Source organism: Stegostoma tigrinum, chromosome 12 (genome assembly GCF_030684315.1).
Source record: "Stegostoma tigrinum isolate sSteTig4 chromosome 12, sSteTig4.hap1, whole genome shotgun sequence".
Classification (NCBI taxonomy): Eukaryota; Metazoa; Chordata; class Chondrichthyes; order Orectolobiformes; family Stegostomatidae; genus Stegostoma; species Stegostoma tigrinum.
This window is the reverse complement of record NC_081365.1, coordinates 78,201,442-78,224,189: the sequence shown is the minus strand read 5'-3', so window position 1 is coordinate 78,224,189 and position 22,748 is coordinate 78,201,442. Positions and strand designations below refer to the sequence as shown.

At 46.8% G+C, this 22,748-nt stretch overlaps 1 protein-coding gene across 1 annotated transcript in view; it reads right to left on the bottom strand.

The window, feature by feature from the left end:
* sms (spermine synthase) overlaps nt 1-22,748 on the bottom strand; it is a 63,648-nt gene that overhangs the window by 14,376 nt on the left and 26,524 nt on the right. The window contains exons 4-8 of the mRNA XM_059650008.1: nt 19,982-20,046; nt 12,030-12,205; nt 9,667-9,821; nt 7,223-7,312; nt 5,070-5,184 (exon numbers count right to left, since the gene is read on the bottom strand). Of these exons, the coding sequence (XP_059505991.1) occupies nt 5,070-5,184; nt 7,223-7,312; nt 9,667-9,821; nt 12,030-12,205; nt 19,982-20,046 (601 nt within the window). The remainder of the gene's footprint in view (nt 1-5,069; nt 5,185-7,222; nt 7,313-9,666; nt 9,822-12,029; nt 12,206-19,981; nt 20,047-22,748) is intronic.

Genomic DNA, 22,748 nt, shown 5'->3' with positions numbered 1-22,748 from the left:
TAGTAAGACCTCCTGCTTCCACCATCATAATACTGGCTCTACATTTGACTACTGCAATGTTCTCAGGACCAGCATCTACCTTCACTCCTTTAAACATAGCTGCCCAGGTCCAAGTCCAGTTCCCCTGTCACCCCAGTGCTCGCTGACCAACATTAGCTCTAGGCCCAGCTTAATTTTTAAATCCACCCCTGAATTTCCAAATCCCTTTGTTCGTCTTATTTTAATTCACACTTGCTCACTCATCATTCCTGTACTTAGGTTTTTTTTTAAAAACAATGAATTCACAGGGTATGGGTGTCAATGCAAAAAATTCTCTAACTGCTTTTGTGGAGGTGATGCTCATTTGTCTTCTGGATCTGCTCTAGCCCACGTAATGTATTTCCATGTAGCTACAGTCTATGTGCTATGGATAGACCCACAATGCCATCGAGGGCAGAGTTCCAGGATTTCGACCCAGTGACAGTGAAGGAACAGCGATATATTTCCAAGCCGGGATGATAAGTGGCTTGAGGGGAACCTGTAGGTGATGGTGTTTCCACGTATCTGCTATCCTTGATTTTCTAGTGATTATCGGTTTGGAAGACGTTGAGGATCACTGGAGCAATGAACACTCCTGACTTCTACCTTGCAGACAGTGAACAGATTTGGGGGGAGTCAAGGTGAGTTGGTTGGAGAATTCCCTGCTTTTGCAGATCTGCATTGATTCCTAGCACAGCAACATTTTTTTTTAAATTAATTATTGCAATATTCAAATTCTTCTATAACTATCATCTAGAAGGACAAGGGCAGCAGATACCTGGGTGGGGATGCACTTTTGAAGAAGGAACAAGGAAGTATTTAATTAATAGCAGGACAGTAGGAGAAACAAAGGGATCTTGGGATGCTGGTCCACACATACCTGAAGGCTGCAGAACAGGTTAATAGGGTATAGAATGCACATGGGGCCACTTGCCTTTATTAGATAAGGGGTAAGAGGTCAAGAGCAGGAACTGTATAAAATGTTGGTTAGGCCACACCTAGGATACTGCATGCATTTCTGGAATCCGCATTATTGGACGGATGTGATGGGACTGCCAGGCGTACTTGTTACAGCTGTTACAAACAAAGTGAAAAGTCTTGTATAATGTAGTCACTCCCTGGTACCACCTTAAAACACGGAAATGAAACCAAGATGTTGAATATAAACGTAGAAACCAAGGAAACGAAGTTTAGAGTCCAACTTTACAGTCCTTCTTGTTGTGCTTAGCTGCAGGCCTGGATCCAAGCTCTTCCATCCTGATGCTGAGACCAACACCAGCATAAAACAGACAGCCAGCCTCGAGTCCCTTTGTCACCACCACTGGAACAGTGTTGCCATTCTTTGGTGCTACCCTGCCTCCAGCGACGTCACCACCATGTGTCTGCGCTAGGCTGATCTCAGTAATGCATCTGCCACCAATACTGCCAAGTCCCTTACTGGGCTCAAACTTGAAGCTGGGCCCATCACGCTGAAGCAAACAACGTAGATGCTGCCGGTTCCGATACTGGGCCCAAACTGACTCCCTCCTCCACCTCTGGCAACACAAATTCACCTCTGACGTGCTGGGCACCTCACCAATTCCATTGATGCCAATGTCGCTGTGGCCTGAGCTCTCCACAAGAAAGTATGTAATATTACAAAGTACAAAGAGGTGAAAAACGGGCAGAGCAAACGAGCCCCAGGGTCATTATCATGAACACTGCTTGTGCCACTGCGACCATCTTGGACGTTATGACTGTAGGTCAGTTATGGAGACAGACTGGGGTTGCTTTGTTTAGAACAGAGGAGATCGAGAAGTATAAAATTATGAGGAGCATAAATAGGGTAAACAGGAAGTGTTTCCTCTTGATGGAGGGATCAATGACTGGGGACACAGATTTAAGGCAAGGGACAGAAGATCCAGAAGAGATGAGATAAAAAGGTTTCTCGCCCAGAGTGTGGCAGGAATCTGAAATTCGCTGACTGCAAGGGTGGTCGAGGCACATAACATGCAAGTATTTAGATGTGTACCTGGGATGTCAAGGCATACACGGCTGTGGCCCAAGTGCTGGAAAACAGCATTAGAATAATTTGGTGGCTGTTTTTGACTGGTATGAATGTGTTTGGCTGAAGGTCCATTTTCTGTGCTCATGGATTTCCAAAGTATAATGCAGTTAAGAGAACAAGTAGTGAAAGCAAGGTCGCCAAAAGAACAGACAACAATCTTGATGTGCAGAAAGAATACCATACATTGGCTTGTATGCGGAAAATGTCCTGAAAATACTAAGTATATTCAGCGTTTTATGTGCACTGACACTGGAGGTAGAGGTGAGATTGGAAAATTGAAGCTTGTTTCACTGGAACAAAGAAGAATAAAACAGCATTCAAAATTATGAAATGTTTGATTAATGAAAATCTGCAGAACTGCCAAGACAAACAAGAGAAGAATGAAGGGGTCACAGCATGTGGAACTGCTCATCACAAGAAGCAGACTGTAAAATTGCAAAATGAGTTGGCAACGTAAAGAGGATGCATTTACACTGCATTTTTCATCAGCTCAGACTGTCTCAAAGTGAATTAAGTATATTTGAAGTGTAGGGAGAGGGGGAGACAACTTCATCAGCCTAAACACAGAGCCAGGAGCAAGTTGGGCCCATATCCTGGCTAGTTACACGGTCCAAAAATGTTATGGGTACCTCGGATACACAGTCCCAAGTCTCATGCATCTTCCTATTTTTCTATTTTCTATTTTCTTTCTATTTTCTATTGATATAGCTAATTTCTACTGACGCAGGTTTCAGATCCACTGGCAGCTGCTTCTACAGGTATTGAGCTGGAATGGTCTGAGTGTTATCTTACAATTGACAAAACAGATACACCTGTAAATGGATCTGCACCCAAGGTCTTAATGAGTGCTTTCTCAACAAACGGTTGGCCATGTCCACAGACATGATAGACTGAATGGTCTCCTTCTGCGCTGTATCACTTGCTATTCACATTGTGGGCTCTTCAAATAAATTATGTAATGCATTGAATCAGTTTCTGGAACATCGTTGGAACAACTGAGTTTCACTTTTGTTACTCTCAGTCTGGTTCCATGTGTTTTTCTTCTGCCTCACTTTGAACTGCGAGTCAGAGGTGTACAGCACAGAAACAGCGACTTTGGCACAACTCATCGTGCCAAGCAGATTTCCCAATTTGACGTAGTCCCATTTGCCAGCATTTAGCCCATATCCCTCAACCATTCCTGCTCGTATACCCAACGAGATGACTTTGAAATGTTGTAACTGTACCTGCCTCCACCACTTCCTCTGGCCGCCCCCCTGCATGAAAACATTACCCCTCAGGTTCCTTTTATATCTTTCCCTTCTCATCTTAAACTGATGTCCTCTAATCTGGACGGCACGGTGGCTCAGTGGTTAGCACTGCAGCCTCACAGCACCAGGGACCCGGGTTCGATTCCGGCCTCGGGCGACTGTCTGTGCAGAGTTTGCACATTTTCCGTGTCTGCGTGGGTTTCCTCCGGGTGCTCCGGTTTCCTCCCACAGTCCAAAGATGTGCAGGTTAGGTGGATTGGCCATGCTAAATTGCCCGTAGTGCTCAGGGGTGTGTGGGTTATAGGGGGATGGGTCTGGGTGGGATGCTTCAAAGGGCAGTGTGGACTTGTTGGGCCGAAGGGCCTGTTTCAACACTGTGGGGAATCTAGTCTAATTTTGGGCTGCCCTACCCTAGGAAAAAGACCTGGCTATTCACCCTATCCATACCCTCCATAAGCGCACCCCTCAGTCTCCAACACTCCATGGAAAATTGTCTCAGCCCATTCAGTCTCTCCTTATAGCTCAAATCCTCAGTCCAGTCAGCACCCTTGTAAATCTTTTCTGCACCGTCTCAAGGCTAACAGCATCCTTCCAATATAAGGGCAATCAGAACTGATCACCACATTCCAAAAGTGGCCTCAATGTCTTGTACATCCACCATATTACATCCCAATTCTATACTCACTGCACTGACCAACGAAGATGGGTGCATCAAATGCCTTCTTCACCACCCTGTCTACCTGCAACTCCACTTTCAAGAAACTAGGAACCTTCACCCCTGGGTCTCTATTCAGCAACTTCCCCAGACCCTACCATCAAGTGTATAAGTCCTGTGCTGACATGCCTTACCAAAACACAACAGCTCACATTTATCTAAATTAAACTCCAACTGCCATTCCTCAGCCAACTGGCCGACCTGTACTCTGAGATAATCTACTTCATGGTCTACTACACTATCTATTTTGGTGTCACCTGCAAACTTACAAACCATACCTCCTACATTCACATCCAAATTATTTATATAAAATGACAAAAAGCAATGAATGCAGCACTTGTCTTTGTGGCACACCACTGGTTACAGGCTTCCAATCAGAAAAATCAACCCTCCTCCACCACCTTCTGTCCCCCAACTTCAAGCCAATTTTGTATCCAATTGGTTGGTTCCCCTGGATCCCATATGATCTAAACTTACTAAACAGTTTAATCAACAGGTTTCCAGTAACAATATACAGTCACAACCTCAGCATGGGAAAAATTACACAAGGGTTAATATTGAAGCTAATAGTCTGATCGCAGAGACAAAAATCACAAGACTGGCAAGCCAGCCTGCTTCAGTCCGCACAGATAACTTGAGCATATCGCACTCTCCTACTACGAGCAAATGCCAGCAAGTTAACAATTGGACTGTTTTCAACAAATGTGAATTTTCAGGACTGCGTAACAGGTAATAACAAATGTAGGCAAGTTGAACTAACAGAATTAGAGAGTTGCAAGAGGAATATGTGGGACAGTAAAAGGTAAAGTCACTATAGTCCCAGAGGATCATAGGGTTACTCTCTCAGTAGAGAGGGCTCAACTGGTAGTTCAACCAGAAGGTCACCATCCCTCGGCCAACAGGCAAGGTTGAGAAGGCAGGCCCTTCATGGCGACTGTACCTGGTACAGGAATTTAACCCACACCACTGGCATCACACTGCACTGCAAGCTAGCCACCCCGACAACTGAGCCCAGCATGAGAATTGTGAACACGTTTACCTTCTTCTGGAGATGTAGAGATAGGAACTGCAGTTAAGTCATTAATAACATAATCAAACAGCCTTCCTTCTGCAGCATACGACTTCAGAACAGGAACACAATCTTCAACTAACACCTGAAAAAACAAGAGGGTCACTTTCATCATTTTTGAAACACAAGAACAAATGAAATAGCAGGAGTCACCCTAATGAGCTATTGAGCTTGCTCTACCTTCCAATAAGATTATAGTTGAACATCAACTCTGCTCTCCCACTCCAATCCTCAAATTCCTCAATGCCCAAGAAATCCATCAGTTTCTATTTTGAATACTCTAGCTTCCGGCATCTGCAGTCCTTACTGTCTCCAAGTGCAAGACAGACTAGTGCGCCATACTGTCAGTAAACCTCCCAGCAGGAGCAGCATCAACAGCAGTTGTTTGAAAAAATTCTGTTTTGCCTGCACTCCAAGCAAAAAGGAAAATTTTAAACGTCTTGCACATTATACTGTCACCAACCGCTTTAAATTTGACCTATTTAAATCCCATTGCAACCATTTCATGTCCTCATCAAAACTTGCTTTCCACCATCTTTTTCACTTAGAAGCAAACGTGGACATTCAAGACATTCTCCATTACGTACAGCATATTGTTCTGATAAATAAGCCATTCATTTAGAGGCTCTGAGCTGTGTGCTAAACAATCCTCAATCTACATCAAGATATTTCCCCAGTCCCATGAACTGTACTCTCTTGCATGGTAATTTAACAAATACTTTGAGAATTCAGACACAGAACATCCAATGATTTCTAGCCCCACTCATTCATTTGCTCCATAAATCACACTTCATAAAATTCATTTGTTTAACAGTCCCCTTTCCCTCTACTGGAGCCATGTCTCCACTACCAAATTCAAGCATTTTTCTGACAACTGTCATTATTCCAGTGTTTAAACATCTCCTCTTTCCCTCCATCTGTGATCAGTGAAATTACATTTAACCTTCCAGCACATGGAGGCAACCCAACAATCTAGGAAATTCAGTAAGATCAAAACCAATGCATCTGCCATTCCCGCAGCCAGCTCCAGAGAACGTGTCAATTTCAGGCCTCATAAGCTTCCTCAGTATTCTTCCTTACCAATAATTACATTTACATCCTCCTCCTCACTAGAATCAAGAGTCCTGGGACATTAGCTGTGACTGACAAAATATGTAGCAGTAAAAGTCATGATAGAAATATGTACTGTACACAAGGATGCATTTCTGTGAGGAATTACCCCAAATGGCTGGTGCAGCAGCTGTAGGACCACATGAGGTCAACAAAATGAAACTGGCTGCAGGGGAGTAAAGTACTATCCCCACAAACAGATCCTTCTGAAAATACATTGATGTTATAGGCAGCTTCTACCAGGCTCAAATACCACGCTGACATGCTGAGGAGCTGGAAACTTTCAGCAGCTTAATTTACTGCAGGTGTCATGTACTTAACAAGCTGGGATGGAGATGGTTTAGGGATATTCACACTAACTGCAAAGCAAATGATAAAGGGAGGGAGAGGGGCATTATAGCATTGGAGACAAGAATGTGAATGCGACAAGGTACTAAACCTCTAAACGCCAGGGCAGACAAGCAAGAGATTTAGCAATGATAGTGTCACCCGAACAAAATGCAAGGCACTACTGGGAGAAGAGGGATTAGTGATGAAGGGATAGACTGCTTACCTACACAAAGCAGCTTACAAAGTAGGAAGACTAACGACCTGAGCAGAGGAGGCAGCACATGGTACATACCAACACATAGCTAACCTGTGGCTGTGACAGAATAGCAATAGGTGAACACATGGCTCTAAATCAGCGTCAAAGCTGACAACTTTGAAATGAATGTGGCCAAAGCTGAGCTAATGAGATGGCACACAAGGCCTGAACGCAAGCATAACAAGAAGCAATTATGGAGTTGACCGATGGCTCAGCCAGCTTGTTTTGTGGCCACGTACAGGCTGAGAGTTTTAGGCAAAAAGAAATGCAGCGATAATAGATTGTACAGGTAAAGTAGATTTGAAGAGACCTTGGACGCTCTGCAAGTATTTGGCAGCGGCAACTCATCTCCTAAGCAGACACCTTACACTCTCAAAAGTTATCTAGTTATGTAGCTGAAGGAAAACAAGAGCGCCAGCTGACCTACCTGATAGCAGTCTCCTTTCAGATTATCCAAGACATCTCCACACGTTTTACGCATGTGTTTACAACATGCATCAATCACCATCTGGTCGATGTGCAAGTTTGGTTAAGGAACAACTAAAAGGAATATGACAAGCTGGCAAAGAAAAAAAAACCTAAGTATGGCTGAATAAACACTGATTGAGAAGCAACACCATTAACATTTGGAGGGAGCCAGTGCATTAACATTTCAGGAGAATATCCAAATCCCAATGGTATGAACATCCAGCTTCCAAACAGAACTCTGTTGCTGGCCAGGACTACAGATTCATAGAAAATGAGTCAAAGGAGGAGTTCAATGTTTAAAGCTTTAGTACATGAAGCATTTGGATAAAATTTAAAAACACAAGAACAGGAGCATCTCATTTAGGCCTTCAAGCCTGTTACACAATCCAGTGGGTTGTGGCTCATCAGTGTATTTGGAAGACAGAAAATTTACAGCACAAGAGGTCATTCAATCCATTATGTTCATGCTGGATAAAGGCAAGATATCCAACCTTGTATCAATTTCAGATCTTAGTTCTCAGTCTTGAGGAACTACATTTGATATGGTGCAATCCAAGTCTTTTTTAAAGATGCAACATCATTCATCTTTCACGTTATAAATTCCAGATCTCTAAGCACGCTCTGGGTGAAAATATATTGCAATCCCCTTTCAAATCCTGTCAGTAACTGATTTAAATGTGTAACATGGGTTATTGACAACTCTAAGTGCTTACAGGTCTTTCCTATGCACTCTTAGTCCCTCAAACTTATACACCTTACCTGATGTGGAGGTGCTGGTGTTCGAATGGAGTGGATAAAGTCAGAAATCACATGACACGAGGCTATAGTCCAACAGGTTTATCTGAAATCACAAGCTTTCAGAATGAAGAGGCTGCGCTTCAAAAGCTTGTGATTTTAAATAAACCTGTTGGACTGTAAACAGGAGTTGCAATTTTTGACATTTATCAAAAAACTGCAGCCCCTCTCTCATAGTTTAGGTTGTACATTCCTAGTAACATGCTTGGGGATACCCTAGTGTCCCCTCCAATGCTATTACATCTCTTTAGTACACCAGATCTGAACAGTACATGAGCTGTGGTTTAATATCTGTTTTAGATATTTCATGCATAACCACCTGCTCTTCTCTGTTGTGCCTCAGTTAATAAAGAAAATATTGCTCATGTCATTGTAACCACTTCATCCAGCTGCCCTGCTACTTTTTAGGATTTGTGGATATGTCCCTCTGTTTCTCCAACATTCTCAGTATCCCACCATTCACAAGCTTACATTATTAGCTTTCCTGAAATTATTTGAGACCTGACAGGGAGTCAGTTAGCTCAGTTGGACGGATGGCTGGTTTGTGAAAATGACAACAGTGTGGGTTCAATTCCTGCACTTGCTGAGGTCAACATGAAGGTCCTGCCTTCTCAACCTCTCCTCTTGCCCAAGGTGTGCTGACCCTTGGGTTAAACCACCACCAGTTGTCTAAATGACATCACAGCCCTGGCACTAAATCAACTTCACCTTTGTCTCCCCACAGAGTTTTCTGGTTTGAACTCCTCTGCCCACATTTGCAGTGCATTGATAATTTCCTGCAGTCTACAGATTTCTTTCCATTCTCCACACAAAACTCTACCATCGAACAAACGCTTGAATCATGCTCTCAACATTGAAGTCCAAACTATCGCTTATGCACCAGGAAAAGCAGAGATCTAGGAGCTGTGACCTGTCAAGCCCGACTAGAAGCATCATCCCAGTCAGAAACACCCATTCACCATTAACCTTGGCTTCCTATCACTGAACAAGTGTTGGATACTCATTTACTGAATTGAATCGATGCTCTCTACAAAGTAATCCATTGACTCCCACTACCATGTTTGAACCCCAAAACACTGCTCACTTATTTCCTTCAAGAGGCCATCCAATTTCCTTTGAAATGTTGGATTTGACTGTCTTTGCTAACATCTGTTTCCGAGGTAGTGAGTTCCAGCCTATTAGTACTCATTGCTAATAAGCTCATCTCCTCACACACCTCTTGTAGCCTTTGCCATGGTTTTAAATCTGGGTCCCATAGTCCTTGTACGATCAGCTAAGAGGAACACTTTTTTAAAAAAACCTACATGTTCAGAGATGTTATGACACACTTCTGGAGCAAAAAGGACTTGAGCCAGGCCTCCTGGCTCTACAGACAGGGAAAGTAGCATTGTGCCACAAGACAGTAACATCTTTGCTTCGTCTGCCTTATCTGAGCCTGTCATAATCTTGTACCCGCCTTGTCAAATCTTCCCTCAATCACTTTTGCTCAAAGAACAAAACACCAGTCTTTCAAACCTAACTACAGAAATCAAATCTACTAGTTTCAGATTAGTTCTATAACGTTATCCAAAATTTTCAGGCAAAGGTTACCAACAAAAAAAAGGATATTTCCACCATGGTGACCATCTTTGGTTTTAACTTGACCAGCTCATATAGGATTCCACCATCTCCTCCTCCAAGGATGAGAATTTCTTTCCCTGTATAGTCCTCTACTCCATCACCCATGATGGCTTGAGTGTATGGAAGGTCACTCTCCCCTAAATCTGGAATAGATGGGTGTACAAAGAGACATTTTCTGCATAATATATTCAATAAAAATGAAAACACAACAAAAACTGCAACAATAATTAATCCAAATCTCGGTCTTGAGTTTTGTGGTGATTGCTTGCAATTCTGAAATCAGACGGCCATGGGGGTTCAAAACCCCTTGCAGCAGTTTGAGCATATAATCCAGATTCAGCAAGATAGTAAAGGGAGTACTACCCTGCTGGAGGCACCTCCTTAAACACGAAACAAGCAGCCACACACTCAGCACTTTCACTGTCATGTCAAAAATTGTTCCAACTGTTCAGTCTATAAATGAACCCGAATTCTTGACCCATCATCATCTCTGCACAGTTACTGCCTGACCCACCAGTTTTTTTTTGTTTTTAATACTGTGGGAGCAGGCATGTTTTCCAGCTGCACTTGGTTATGTAAATTTACAAGCGAGAGATTAGGACCAGAGACTGCTACCCACAGGTGAAAAAATCAGCATCTTGGCCTTTCGAGACCCACCAGCTACCAGCCCCCACAATTCTAACTCATACATGAATTTAACTCCAAACCCAGTTGTGTGTCATCATTGAATCAAACCTTTGATGACAGGGAGTCAGCGGCGTAGTACTCCAGAAACCTAGGCTCATGTTCTGTGGAAAACATGGATTCAAATCTAGCCACAGTAGCTGGTGGGATTTAAATTCAATTAATAAAAGAAACCTGAATTGCAAGTTATTCTCAGTAATATTGACACAAAAATAATTGCCAACTGTTGTTTAAAAAACATACAATGGAATCAACTGTGTCCATTACGGAAGGAAATCTGGTGATCTTATTTATTCAGGTCTAGATGACTACAGGCCCACAGGAATTTGGTTGCGTAAACCACTCAAATCAGTGGGAATTAATTTTGGGCAAGAAACACTTGCCTTGCTGGGTGGTTCCGAAATCCCCAATGAATGAATTTTTAAAAACCTAAGCTCTGAATTTTACCTTTTCCTTTAAAGGGGCTGATTCCTAGAGACCAATTATGTGGAAATGACTGCCAGCACTACAAAGTTCTACAAAACCATAGACAATAGCAATTCCAAAAGGACCCAATTGCTTTATGAAAGTGTTTTATTCCCTTCAAAATCCTCGGGACAGGCTGCATCTTTCCAGCAGTTTTGGTTTTGTTCCAACCTTATGTTGACTTGCTATGCTCATGTTTCTCCAGCACCAGTTGGTAGAATCACTGGTTGGTAAAGTAAGAGGCAGCATCCAAGCCAGGTTTTTCTTTCTTCAAAATACACAAGGCAAACTGGCTTAGTGGTTTACCCCGCTGCCTCATAGTGCCAGGGACCCAAGCTCAGTTCCAGCCTCGATTGACTGTCTGTGTGGAGTTAGCACATTCTTCCCGTGTCTGTGTGAGTTTCTTTCAGGTGCTCCAGTTTCCTCTCAGTCCAAAAGGTGTCCACGTTAAGTGAATTGATCATGCTAAAATACCCATAATGTCCAGAGGTGTGCAAACTAGGTTGACTAGCCATGAGAAATACAGGGTTATGGGGGTGGTCGGTCAGGATGGGATGATCTTCAGAGTGGCAGTGCAAGCTCGATGGGCCAAATAGCCTGTTTCCAAATTATAAAGATTCTATGAAACTGTCATTCTCCTACAGATACATCAGGTGAGACAATTACTAAAATGGATAAGCAACAAAATATGCCCAAAAACCACAATGTGTAGAAGTACAAATCAAACTTGGGCGGCACGGTGGCTCAGTGGTTAGCACTGCAGCCTCACAGCACCAGGGACCTGGGTTCGATTCCCACCTCGGGTGACTGTCTGTGCGGAGTTTGCACATTCTCCCCGTGTCTGCGTGGATTTTCTCCGGGTGCTCCGGTTTCCTCCCACACAGTCCAAAGATGTTAGGTGGACTGGCCATGCTAAATTGCCTGTAGTGTTCAGGGGTGTGTGGGTTATAGGGGGGTGGGTCTGGGTGGGACGCTTCAAGGGACAGTGTGGACTTTTTGGGCTGAAGGGCCTGTTTCCACACTGTAGGGAATCTAATCTAATCTAATCAAATTAACTCCTAGGTGCTCACTGGTATGCAAAGTGTAGCCATTTAAGTAGACAACTCACTACCACCTTCTCAAGGGCAACTAGAGATGAGCAATAAACACCAGTCAAACCTAGATTCCCTGAATGAATTGAAGGAAAATTAAACAGTACTTACTAATATCACCATTGAGGATAAGAATATTTCCAAACTGCTTTGAATGGAGAATCTTGATGTTCTGATATGCAGAATCCTCATCATAAACAACATCATCAATGTCATATTCCACCAACCTGCCATCAGCAGTTGGCCAGTATCTATCAACGGCCCCTCCTCGTACAATGGCCGGTAATCTAGGGAAGCAGCAGAGAAATGAATTAATTTGCATTTGCCTTGTCCCCCTTATTATCTCAATTAGAATGCCACAAAGCACTCTGCATCTACAGACTTGTATCTGAAGCGCAGTTGCAGATACAAACACAGTAAATGTTCCACAACAGTAACTGCAATGAATTGCCAGTTAGAATTAACCCTTCATGGGGTTGGTTAAAAGCAGAATTTTGACCAAGAGATTAAAAAACTTGCAGCTGTTCTACGAATGGAGTCAAGTTATCTTTTATCCCTCACTGCCCGAGCAGGCAGAGTCCTGTACACACAGCCCCACAGATAGGAGACTGCTACAAGATTCAGTAGTTTGTTGCGACATATATAATAACAAATCACTCACTGCGACAGGTAGCTCTCCAGGCCCCTGTCAAAATCCATTAAACTTTCCACCATTTCTCTGCAATGAACAAGCACTGGGAAACAGATTTGGGAACGGGCACGATATAAATCAACAAATAAATCTCGATACCAAAACTTGAATTGCTGTGGACGTGAGCCCACTGGTGTTATCGGAGGAGATTAACAATATGTAGGAGAGGAAGCAAAAGTGATACAAAAAGCCAAAAAGGCTGTTATGAAGTAACAATATTATGCAATGTATTTTTAAGACAGACTTAATAAGGAAGCTGCAGGTCAGGATTGATGAGATGGTTAAGAAAAGCCACTTGTGAAAGGAAAGGCCTGGTAGATGACAACTTTGGCCCACGTTTTTTCAAAGAGGTGGAAGCGTGGGCAGGTACAACAGAGGGACGTACAGCACTGCTATCAGTAAAGAGGCAATGGAAAAAGCCTCTATCAGGAGCTTCAACACTCAAGGGTGGCAGGAAAATGACAGGATAATAAGCTCTATCAAACAATGTAGGAATTTGGAGGTTGCAGAGAACTGGATGCTTTCCAACGAGAGACATTAACTTGAAGAGGGTGGGAGAGTCAACTCTGCACCAGTCAGCCTAAAATCGGTCATGGTTTGTTGCTGGTGGTGATACAGCAATACAGCATAAAGTTAACACACACCAGCAAGATTTGTTACTAAAGTCAGAAGAGAAAAGCTAGCAGCTGCAAACTGACTAAACGTTGAAAATGTAAAGCTGGATAGAAGCAACGACGACAACACAAAATAATATTTCCAACGAGCAGAAATACACCTTCTCCCAATGACAAAAATTGCAATACACAAAAATTCCTTTTGCCTATAGAAAACAGGTGTGTGAATAGAGAAGTAGCTTCGAGCACGGGCTAATGCATCACACTCACAGCCTGAATGATAATCTGAAATTGGTTTCTGGTCTTTTCCTCTGCATAGCCTAGATGATTTAATAAAGTTGTCTGATGGTAGAATCATATCTAATGGGGTGCCAGGTAAGCAGGCCACACATTCCAATGCTGACAGACTGGATCAAACAACACATCCCATTAATCATTCGCAGAAATCAGCATGTCAACTACGCTCAAACACAGACTATTCTTACAAGCCTCAGAACACAAGGTCCAAAATTAGACGTGTTTGTTACCTATGTACCCTATGAACACAGTCCGCCGAATTCTCAGCAACAAACCCAAACAAACAGACAAAACGGGCTCAGAAACCATAACCACTCTCCCCTACATCAAAGAGATTTCCGAAATGACTGCCAGACTACTCGGACCCCTTAGCATCAGGGTAGCCCACAAACCCACCAACATACTAAAACAGCAGCTAATGAACTTAAAAGGCCCTATACAGACAACAAACAAAATGAACGTCATCTACAAAATACCTTGCAAGAACTGTGACAAACACTACATTGGACAAACAGGCAGAAAGCTAGCCACCAGGATACATGAACATCAACTAGCCACAAGAAGACATGACCCACTATCACTCGTATCCTTACATACAGATGAGGAAGGACACCACTTTGATTGGGACAACACATCCATCCTAGGACAAGCCAAACAGAGACACGCACAAGAATTCCTAGAAGCATGGCATTCCAACAGGAACTCCATCAACAAAAACATTGACTTGGAGCCTATCTACCATCCCCTGAGAAAAAGAACAGGAAATGACATCACCAACACAGGAAATGATGTCACCAACCCAAAGAAGCCTAACCAGATAAATAGAAAGCGGGACATAACACCAGCGCTTCATCGGAGGCTCACTGGTGATGTTACCTAGAACGGTGACGAAACATCTGGGGACATACCTTACAGCTCAGTGAACCAGCTTACATCTCGAACACAATAAAGACCCACTCTCTTGTGGACTGAGAGGACGAGAGTGCTGTCTTGGAGGTGAAAGGAGGACGTCGGGTTGGCTGTGCACCCTTGCGACCAGTGGATCTTAATGCTGGCTTCGGCCTAACGCTGGTTCAGGGGAGCGGCCAACCTGCAACGATGGCTGCAGCAAGTGCTCGTGCCCCAGGTCAGGGGGTCCGGAACACCATCCGTGTTTCTGTAAAGAAGGTGGATGAAGGTGCACCTGTGGACCGCACCTTCTTCGTGAAGAGGGTCCTGTTGGACTGTTATGGGTTCACTGCTGCGGACATTTACTGCCTGCAGGATTTCCCCGGAGGAGGTTTTTACGATGTGACCTTCCGGAGTGCCAAGCTTTGCGAGCGCTTCCTGGAGGTTTTCAAGGAGAAAGGAGGTGAGGGCCCCCTCTCTGTATTGACCGCTGTCCCACTGTTTGTGATGCCAGCACAGAGGAGCCGTATGGTGACTGTACACATGTACAACCCGCATGTGCCAGCAGTTGATGTCCTGACCTTCCTCGGAAGGTATGTGAAGGTGGAAGGGGACCTAACTGACATGGTGGACCCCTTTGGCATCTGGACGAGGAAGAGGCAGGTCAAGGTGACGCTGAGGATGGGCGCAGACGGGAATGTCGCACACCCACCGTCCAGCTTCGCGATCGGCGGGAGCAGGGGCTACCTGACCTATGCAGGGCAACCTAAAGTCTGCCATGCCTGTGGTAGGTCAGGTCACATGGCGGCCGACTGCAAAGTCACCATCTGCAGGAACTGCAGGGAGGAGGGACACCTTGCAAAGGATTGCCCACGAGAGAGAAGCTGCAACCTTTGCGGGGAAGCGGGCCACCTCTATAGGGCATGCCCACGGCGGGGGACCACCTACACCCAGGTCGCCAGCAGGGGAAATGCGGGGCCAGCCCCCCCGGAGGAGAGGAAGGCACCAGGGCCCAGCAAGGACCCCACTAATGTGCAGGAGGGCCAGGCCGTGCAGGAGGGCCCAGCCCTGCAGGATGGGCCCGAGGCCAGCAAAGCACCCCTGCAGGCTCTGATCCCCCCCCAACAACCCGGAGCCAATGGAGGCGGCGACAGGCGACCCAGGGGGGTGGACAACAGTCCGGAAAGCGAGGAGGAAGGTGCGTCGACGGGCCCAGGAACCGCAACAATCAGGAGGGAAGAGGCAGCTACAGGGGGGCTATAAGAGCTCCTCTGACGAGGAGGATTCGGAGGGGGCCCACCCGAAGCAGAAGTTAAAGGTCTCTAGGGGGAAGGAAAGCAGCACCCCGCTTCCAGGTGACGGGAGGCGTCCTGAGGCTCACTCCGACACCCAGTCAAGTGCCGCTGGAGCACTGGAGGGCCCCCCGGAACTTCCAGGCGGGAAGGAGGAAACAGCACGTCCCCAGCCTGATCCGGAGCCGGACCCTCCTGCCTCCGCACCCCTGACGGGGGGATGCCACCCGGAAGGCAGCACAGACGGTTTCCTGAGCCCAGAGAGCGTCCAGCAGTTAGCCTGGGCAATGGGCATGAAGGGACAGATGGAGGGGCTGGACCTTGGACTTGGGGAGGGTACTGCGGTCACTGCCCACAATAGGGGTACGAGTTGCGAGCGTTAATGTGCGCAGCGTCAAGTCAACCGCTAGATGTGTATCCACGTTGGCCTACCTTACCACCATCAAGGCAGACCTCCTGTTTCTGCACGAGTGCGGGATACCGCACCTCGGCAGGTACGGGAAATGGTCCGGCGCCTGGACCTGTGGGCCTTCGATCTGGTCGGGGGGGGTAACGACTGTCACTCCTCGGGCCTGGCTATTCTGCTGCGGGGGCACAACTTGACCATCTCTCAAGTTCAGGAGGTGGTGGGGGGGGCGCCTCCTAGTGGCTGACATCACCTACAGGGACGCTCCCCTGAGGCTGATCAACGTGTACGCCCCAGCGGTACGGAGTGAGCGGTTGGCCGTCCTGCAGCGGCTTCCACCCCTGCTGGCTACGTCCAGGCCGGTCATCCTAGGCGGAGACTTCAACTGCATCATCGATGCAGATGGAAGATATGGCATGGGGACAGAAGGTGGGGGGATTCAACTGGACGTCACGTCCAGATTCCTGATGGGCACGGTGAAGGACGCCAAGCTGCTCGACGTCTTCAGCACCCCTGCAGACGGAGCGCAGCAGAGGTACACCTGGTCGCGGCCAGACGGGTCTATCCGCTCAAGGATAGACTTCCTGTTTGTGTCACGGACGTTCTCGGACAGATCCACCGGTGTCGAGCCGGTGTTCTTCTCTGACCACTGCCCCCTGTTGGCCGACTGTCACTTACAGGACGACCAGCCGGCCGGCAAGGGGACGTGGAAGCTCAACACGACTCTGTTGACCCCAGAGAACGTCGAGGAGCTTAAGAGGGAGTACGCCGGTTGGAGAACCGTGAAACCCCTCTTTGAGTCTCCAGGCGACTGGTGGGAGACGGTGAAGGAGAACATCAAGAGGTTCTTTGTCCTCAAGGGTGTTCAGAAGGCAAGAGAGAGGCGGGGAAAGCTGTCGCGACTCCAGAATAGGGTGCAGAACCTGCTCCTTCTGCAGTTGATGGGGGTCAATGTCACGGAGGACCTCCGCGAGGTGAGGGGCCAGCAAGCCTCGCTCTTCGCCGCGGAGGCCTCCAGGATAATCTTCCGGTCCAGGGTCCGCTCCGTGGAGCAGGACGAGACGTGCTCGCGTTTCTTCTTTCAGAAGGTGCACAAAGAGAGCTCTGTGCTTAGCCGGCTGAAGGAGGACGACGGCTCGGTGACGTCGTCTCGGCCCGACGTTTTGAGGATCAGCAGATCCTTCTATGCCGGACTCTACGACATGAAGCCCACGGACAGCACTGCCTCAGAGTTGTTCCCGTTGTCTATCACGGAGGTCTTAGACGACGGCACGAGGGAGTGGCTGGACCGGCCGATATCCCTGGACGAGCTGACCAGAGCCCTCAAGTCCTTGGAGAGGAATAGGACTCCCGGAAGCAACGGCTTACCGGTCGACATGTATTCCGCTCTGTGGGACCTGGTCAGCCAGGACCTGCTGGAGGCGTACGATAGTGCGCTTCGGGCAGGGGAAATGTGCAAGTCCATGAGGAAGGGCACCATCACCCTCATTTACAAGAGGAAGGGGGAGAGGGAAGAAATTAAGAATTGGCGTCCCATTTCACTATTGAACGTGGACTACAAAATCCTGGCCAAGGTCATAGCCAACCAGGACAGGTCTGTCCTGGAGTCGGTGATTCACCCTGACCAAACCTGTGCTGGGCCGGGCAGGAAAATCGCTGAGAGCCTCGCGCTCATCAGGGATACGATCGCCTACGTACAGGACAGGTGGGTGGACACCCGCCTCGTCAGCCTAGACCAGGAGAAGGCCTTCGACAGGGTCTCTCATGCTTACATGAGGGACGTCCTCTCCAAATTGGGGTTTGGGGAGGGCATCCGCAATTGGATCCGGCTGCTCTACGCCAACATCGTTAGCGCAGTCTCGATCAACGGGTGGGAATCAGACAGTTTTCCTGTTAGATCTGGAGTCAGGCAGGGCTGCCCGCTCTCCCCTGCCTCGTTCGTGTGCTGTGTGGAGCCCTTCGCCGCATCCATCAGGAAGGACGTGAGCCTGAAGGGCGTGCTATCCCAGGCAGCGGAGGCCTTCAGGTCAAGACCTCCCTGTACATGGACGATGTCGCCGTCTTCTGCACCGATCGTCGGTCGGTGAGTAGACCATTGGACATCTGCGGCCAGTTTGAACTGGCCTCAGGTGCCAAAGTCAATAGGGGTAAGAGCGAGGTCATGTTCTTCAGGAACTGGGACAACCGCTCCTTCATCCCCTTCACCGTCAGGACAGACTACCTGAAGGTGCTGGATGTTCGGTTTGGTGGAGCTGGGGCGTGCACTAAGACTTGGGAGGAGCATATCACCAAATTGAAGCAGAAGCTGGGCAGGTGGACGCTCCGGTCCCTCTCCATCGTGGGTAAGAACCTGGTTGTCAGGTGCGAGGGGCTTTCGGTACTGTTGTATGTGGCGCAGGCCTGGCCTATTCCCCGGATCTGCGCTGCTGCAGTCACCCAGGCCATCTTCCACTTCATTTGGGGGTCGAGGATGGATCGGGTCTGCAGGGACACCATGTACAAAGACCTGGGAAATGGGGGAAAGGGCGTACCCAACGCCACCCTTGCCCTGACGGCTACCTTTGTGTGCGGCTGCATCAAGCTGTGCGTAGATCCTCAGTACGCAAACACCAAGTGTCACTACTTACTGAGGTTCTACCTGTCCCCGGTGTTGCGAAGGATGGGCCTGGCCTCGTTGCCATGGAATGCTCCGAGTAGTTGGACCGTTCCGTACCACCTGTCCTTCGTGGAGAAATTTTTGAAAGGAAACACCTTTGACCACGCAGTGGTCAGCACGTAGTATCCTCGGGACCCTTCGGGAAAACGAGAGGGTGGATCCCGTCGTGTGGTTCCCCACGCAGACTGCCAAAGTCGTTTGGCAGAATGCCTCATCGCCAGAACTTTCAAACAAGCACAAGGACATTGCTTGGCTGGCGGTGAGAGGGGCTCTGCCAGTGAGATCCTTTATGCATGCCCGGAATCTCTGCACCACCGCACGCTGTCCTCGAGGTGGCTGCGGGGGGGACGAGACTGTCGATCACCTCCTTCTGGAGCGTGCCTATGTGCAGGAGGTCTGGAGGGGGATGCAGTGGTATTTGTCGAGGTTCCTCCCGAGCAGCTCCGTGACGCGGGACTCCGTGCTCTACGGGCTGTTTCCGGGGACGCACACCGAGACCAACATCAACTGTGCCTGGAGGACCATCAATGCGGTGAAAGATGCTCTTTGGTCTGCCCGCAACTTGCTGGTCTGCCAGCTGAAAGAACTGACCCCGACCGAGTGTTGCAGACTGGCGCACTCCAAGGTCCAGGACTACGTGCTGAGGGACGCGCTAAAGCTTGGGGCAGCTGCCGCCAAGGCACGGTGGTCTTTCCCCACTGCATGAAACCCCTCATCCAGAATAGAAAAAAGAACCGGGCCCAGCTGGCGCCTTCCCCAACTGGTCAGGGGGCCAACGGGGACTGAGCAGGGTGACGACTGCCGGGGTGTTTTCTTTGCTTTTTTTTTCCTCCTTCTTTGTTTTTTTCCTTTAGTTGGTGTATGTACCCCCTAGGTAACCCGGAGCGGCTTGCATGACTGGGTAGGTGTGTAAATATGTTATTTTTTGTACATCTTACGAATAAAGTATATTTTTTCAAATAAAAAACAGTGACGAAACGTCTGAAAACTAACCTTCCAGCTCAGTGAGCAAACTCACATCCAGATTAAACATTGTTAAAAAGAGGCATAAAGTTGCAGTTCTGCATTATCAAACAATTATTTGGCAGCGATCTCCAGTAATATCGAGTAAATAATTCAGGCAGCTTCACTGCACATGCTTAAGTGTTTGGTTTATAAATAAACTTTAAAACCTCAAGTGCACGTTTTGTTAATAAAATCAACCATTCAAATTTCTTACCTTTTCAGCCTTTTAATATTTCCCTGCAAAATGTCTTTCATTTTCTCTTCCAGTCTGTTGCAGAGCTGAAATGCAAACGAAGCTATTTAAACTTTGAGAAATGTTGCAGCAACCAAAATGAGAACCAGTATTTGAGGGTCTGAAGGGAGGCAGAGCAGTGAGGTATAGCAGATGGTACAAGCATGAGTGCACCAACAATATTAGCAATTTCACTTTCACACAATAAAAACTTTTCTAGATTGTCCAAAAGGCTTTGGGCGTTGCTCGCAAGACCAATGTTTATTACCCATCTCTTTGTCCTGGAGGTGGCAGTAACGAGCTCATGTCTTGAACCACTACTGTAGGGTGGAGAGACGGGGAAGTGTGTGGATCGGGAGGGAGTTACAAGATTTTGCCCGCAATACAATGAAGGAAGATAGTATCCAGGAGGGGCACTTTCAGGTGATGGTGTTCCCATCACCTGCTGCCGTTGTCCTTCTAGATGGTGGAGATCATCAGCTTAGAAAGTGCAGTCAGAGATGCCTTGAGTACTGAGTGCATCTTGTAGGTGGTATACATTGCTGCCACTGTGCTATTGTGAACAGAGTGAATGCTGAAGGTGGAGGGTGGGAGCCAATCAAGTGGGCTACATTGTCTGAGGTGGTGTTGAGCTTCCAGAGAGTTGTTGGAGCTGTACTCATCAGGCATGTGGGGAAAATGAGGTGTAACGTATTACACTCTTACACTTAGAAGACTAATCAAATTTCGATCAACGGTGACTGCCACTGAGCTACAGGTGGCCTTTGTCCAACAGGTTTGAGATTCTTGTCCCTGTGTATGAAAACAAGGGCTGTAAGAAGGATGAGCTAAATGACAACAGCACCATGGTAGAGAGAGCTATTCAAGAGGGGGAGAAAAGCAAAAAGCAGTTGTGATCGAGGAGAGCACAGTTAAGGGAATAGACAACTGTTTATGTGGTCAGGATCAAGAGTCCCAAAGGCTGTGTTGCTTGCCTGGGGTGCCCAGGTCTCATTTGGCTGCAGAGGACTGGGAAGAGAAAAATCCAGTTGCTGTGAAAAACAGATACCAACAACATAGGTAAAAAGATAAAAGATGTTCTGCAGAGAGAATATAAGCAGCTAGGGGGTAAACTAAAAAGCAGAATGAAAAAGGTAATACGCTCTGGATTACGATCTGAGCCATTATCTAACTGGCACAGGGTAACAAGATTAAAGAGGTAAGCACATGGCTCAAAGAACGATGTGGGAGAAACAGTTTCAAATTCACAGGACTTTGGCATCAGTACTGGGGAGGAAGGGAGCTGTTCAAACAGAACTGGCTCCACCTGAATCACGCAGGGACCAGTGTCCTGGAGAATGTATTAATAGGGCTGCGGATGGCTTTAAATTAAACAGTTTATTGGGATGGGGGGGAACGTTGCACGGAAAATTATGAAAAAAGTTAAGGTACGGGGTCTGCGGGTTCTGTACTTAATTGCATGCAGCATACAAAACAAGTTGAATGAGACAGGATTTTCACAAGCGTAACATGCAGAATCAGCTGGCATTTAGTAAGGCAAATGCAATGTTAGCATTCATTTCAAGAGGGCTAGAATGTAAGCGCAGGGGTGTGCTGCTGAGGCTGTAAAAGGCTCTCATCAGACTGCATTTGAAATATAATAGTAGTTTTGAGTCTCACATTTAAGGAAGGATGCACTGGCACTGGAGGGAATCCAGAGGAGATTTAGACATTTATAAGAACGATCCTGGGGCCAAAGGACTTGTCATATGAGGAAAGACCAAGGAGTCCCTGGAGTTTAGAAGAATAAGGGAGGATCTGATTGAAACTTAAAATACTGAGAGACATGGACAGACTGATCGTGGAGATGTTTTTACATGGACTTGAGGGCATAGCCTCAGAGTGAAGGGTCAACTGTTTAGAACTGAGCTGAGAAGGAATTTCTTCACCCAGAGGGTGGTGAGTCTGTGGAACTCATTGTTACAGAAGGCTGTGGAGGCCAACTCATTGAGTGTCTTTAAGACAGAGATAGATAAGTCCTTGATTAGTAAGGGGAATCAAAGGTTACTGGGAGAAGGCTCAAGAATGAGGTTGAGAAACATATCAATCATGATCAGAACAGACTCAATGGGCTGAATGGCCAAATTCTGGTGTTACAGCCTTTAGCGACGGTAATATCATTGAGCGCCAAGGGGCAATGATTAGATTCTCCCTTATTTAAGATGGTCATTGTCTGGGATTGGTGTTGCACAAATTTTACTTGCCACTAATCAGGCCCGATTTCACTCCAAACTTGTTGCATATGGACATAAGCTGCTACTTTATTCAGAGTTGGGCATGATGTGTATTGTGCTAACATAAACAAATATCTCAACTTCCAATCTTAGCTGGCATGAGCCGAGAGCGTGCACAGATTTGAGCATTCTGTTACAGAATCATGGATCTGTACAGCATGGAAACAGACTCCTTGGTCCAACACGTTCATGCCAACTAGATATCCTAGATAAATCTAGCCCCATTTGCCAGCATTTAGCCCATATCCCTCTAAACTCTTCCTATTCAATGTGCCCATTCAGATGCCTTTTAATTACTGTCATCGTACCAGGATCCACCACTTCCTCTGGCAGGTCATTCCACATACACGCCACTCGCTGCATGAAAAAGTTGCCCATCAAGTCCCTTTTAACTCTTCCTCCCCCTCACCTTAAACCTGTGCTCTCTAGTTTTGGACTCCCCTACCCTGGGGAAAAAAAGCCTTGGTTATTCATCC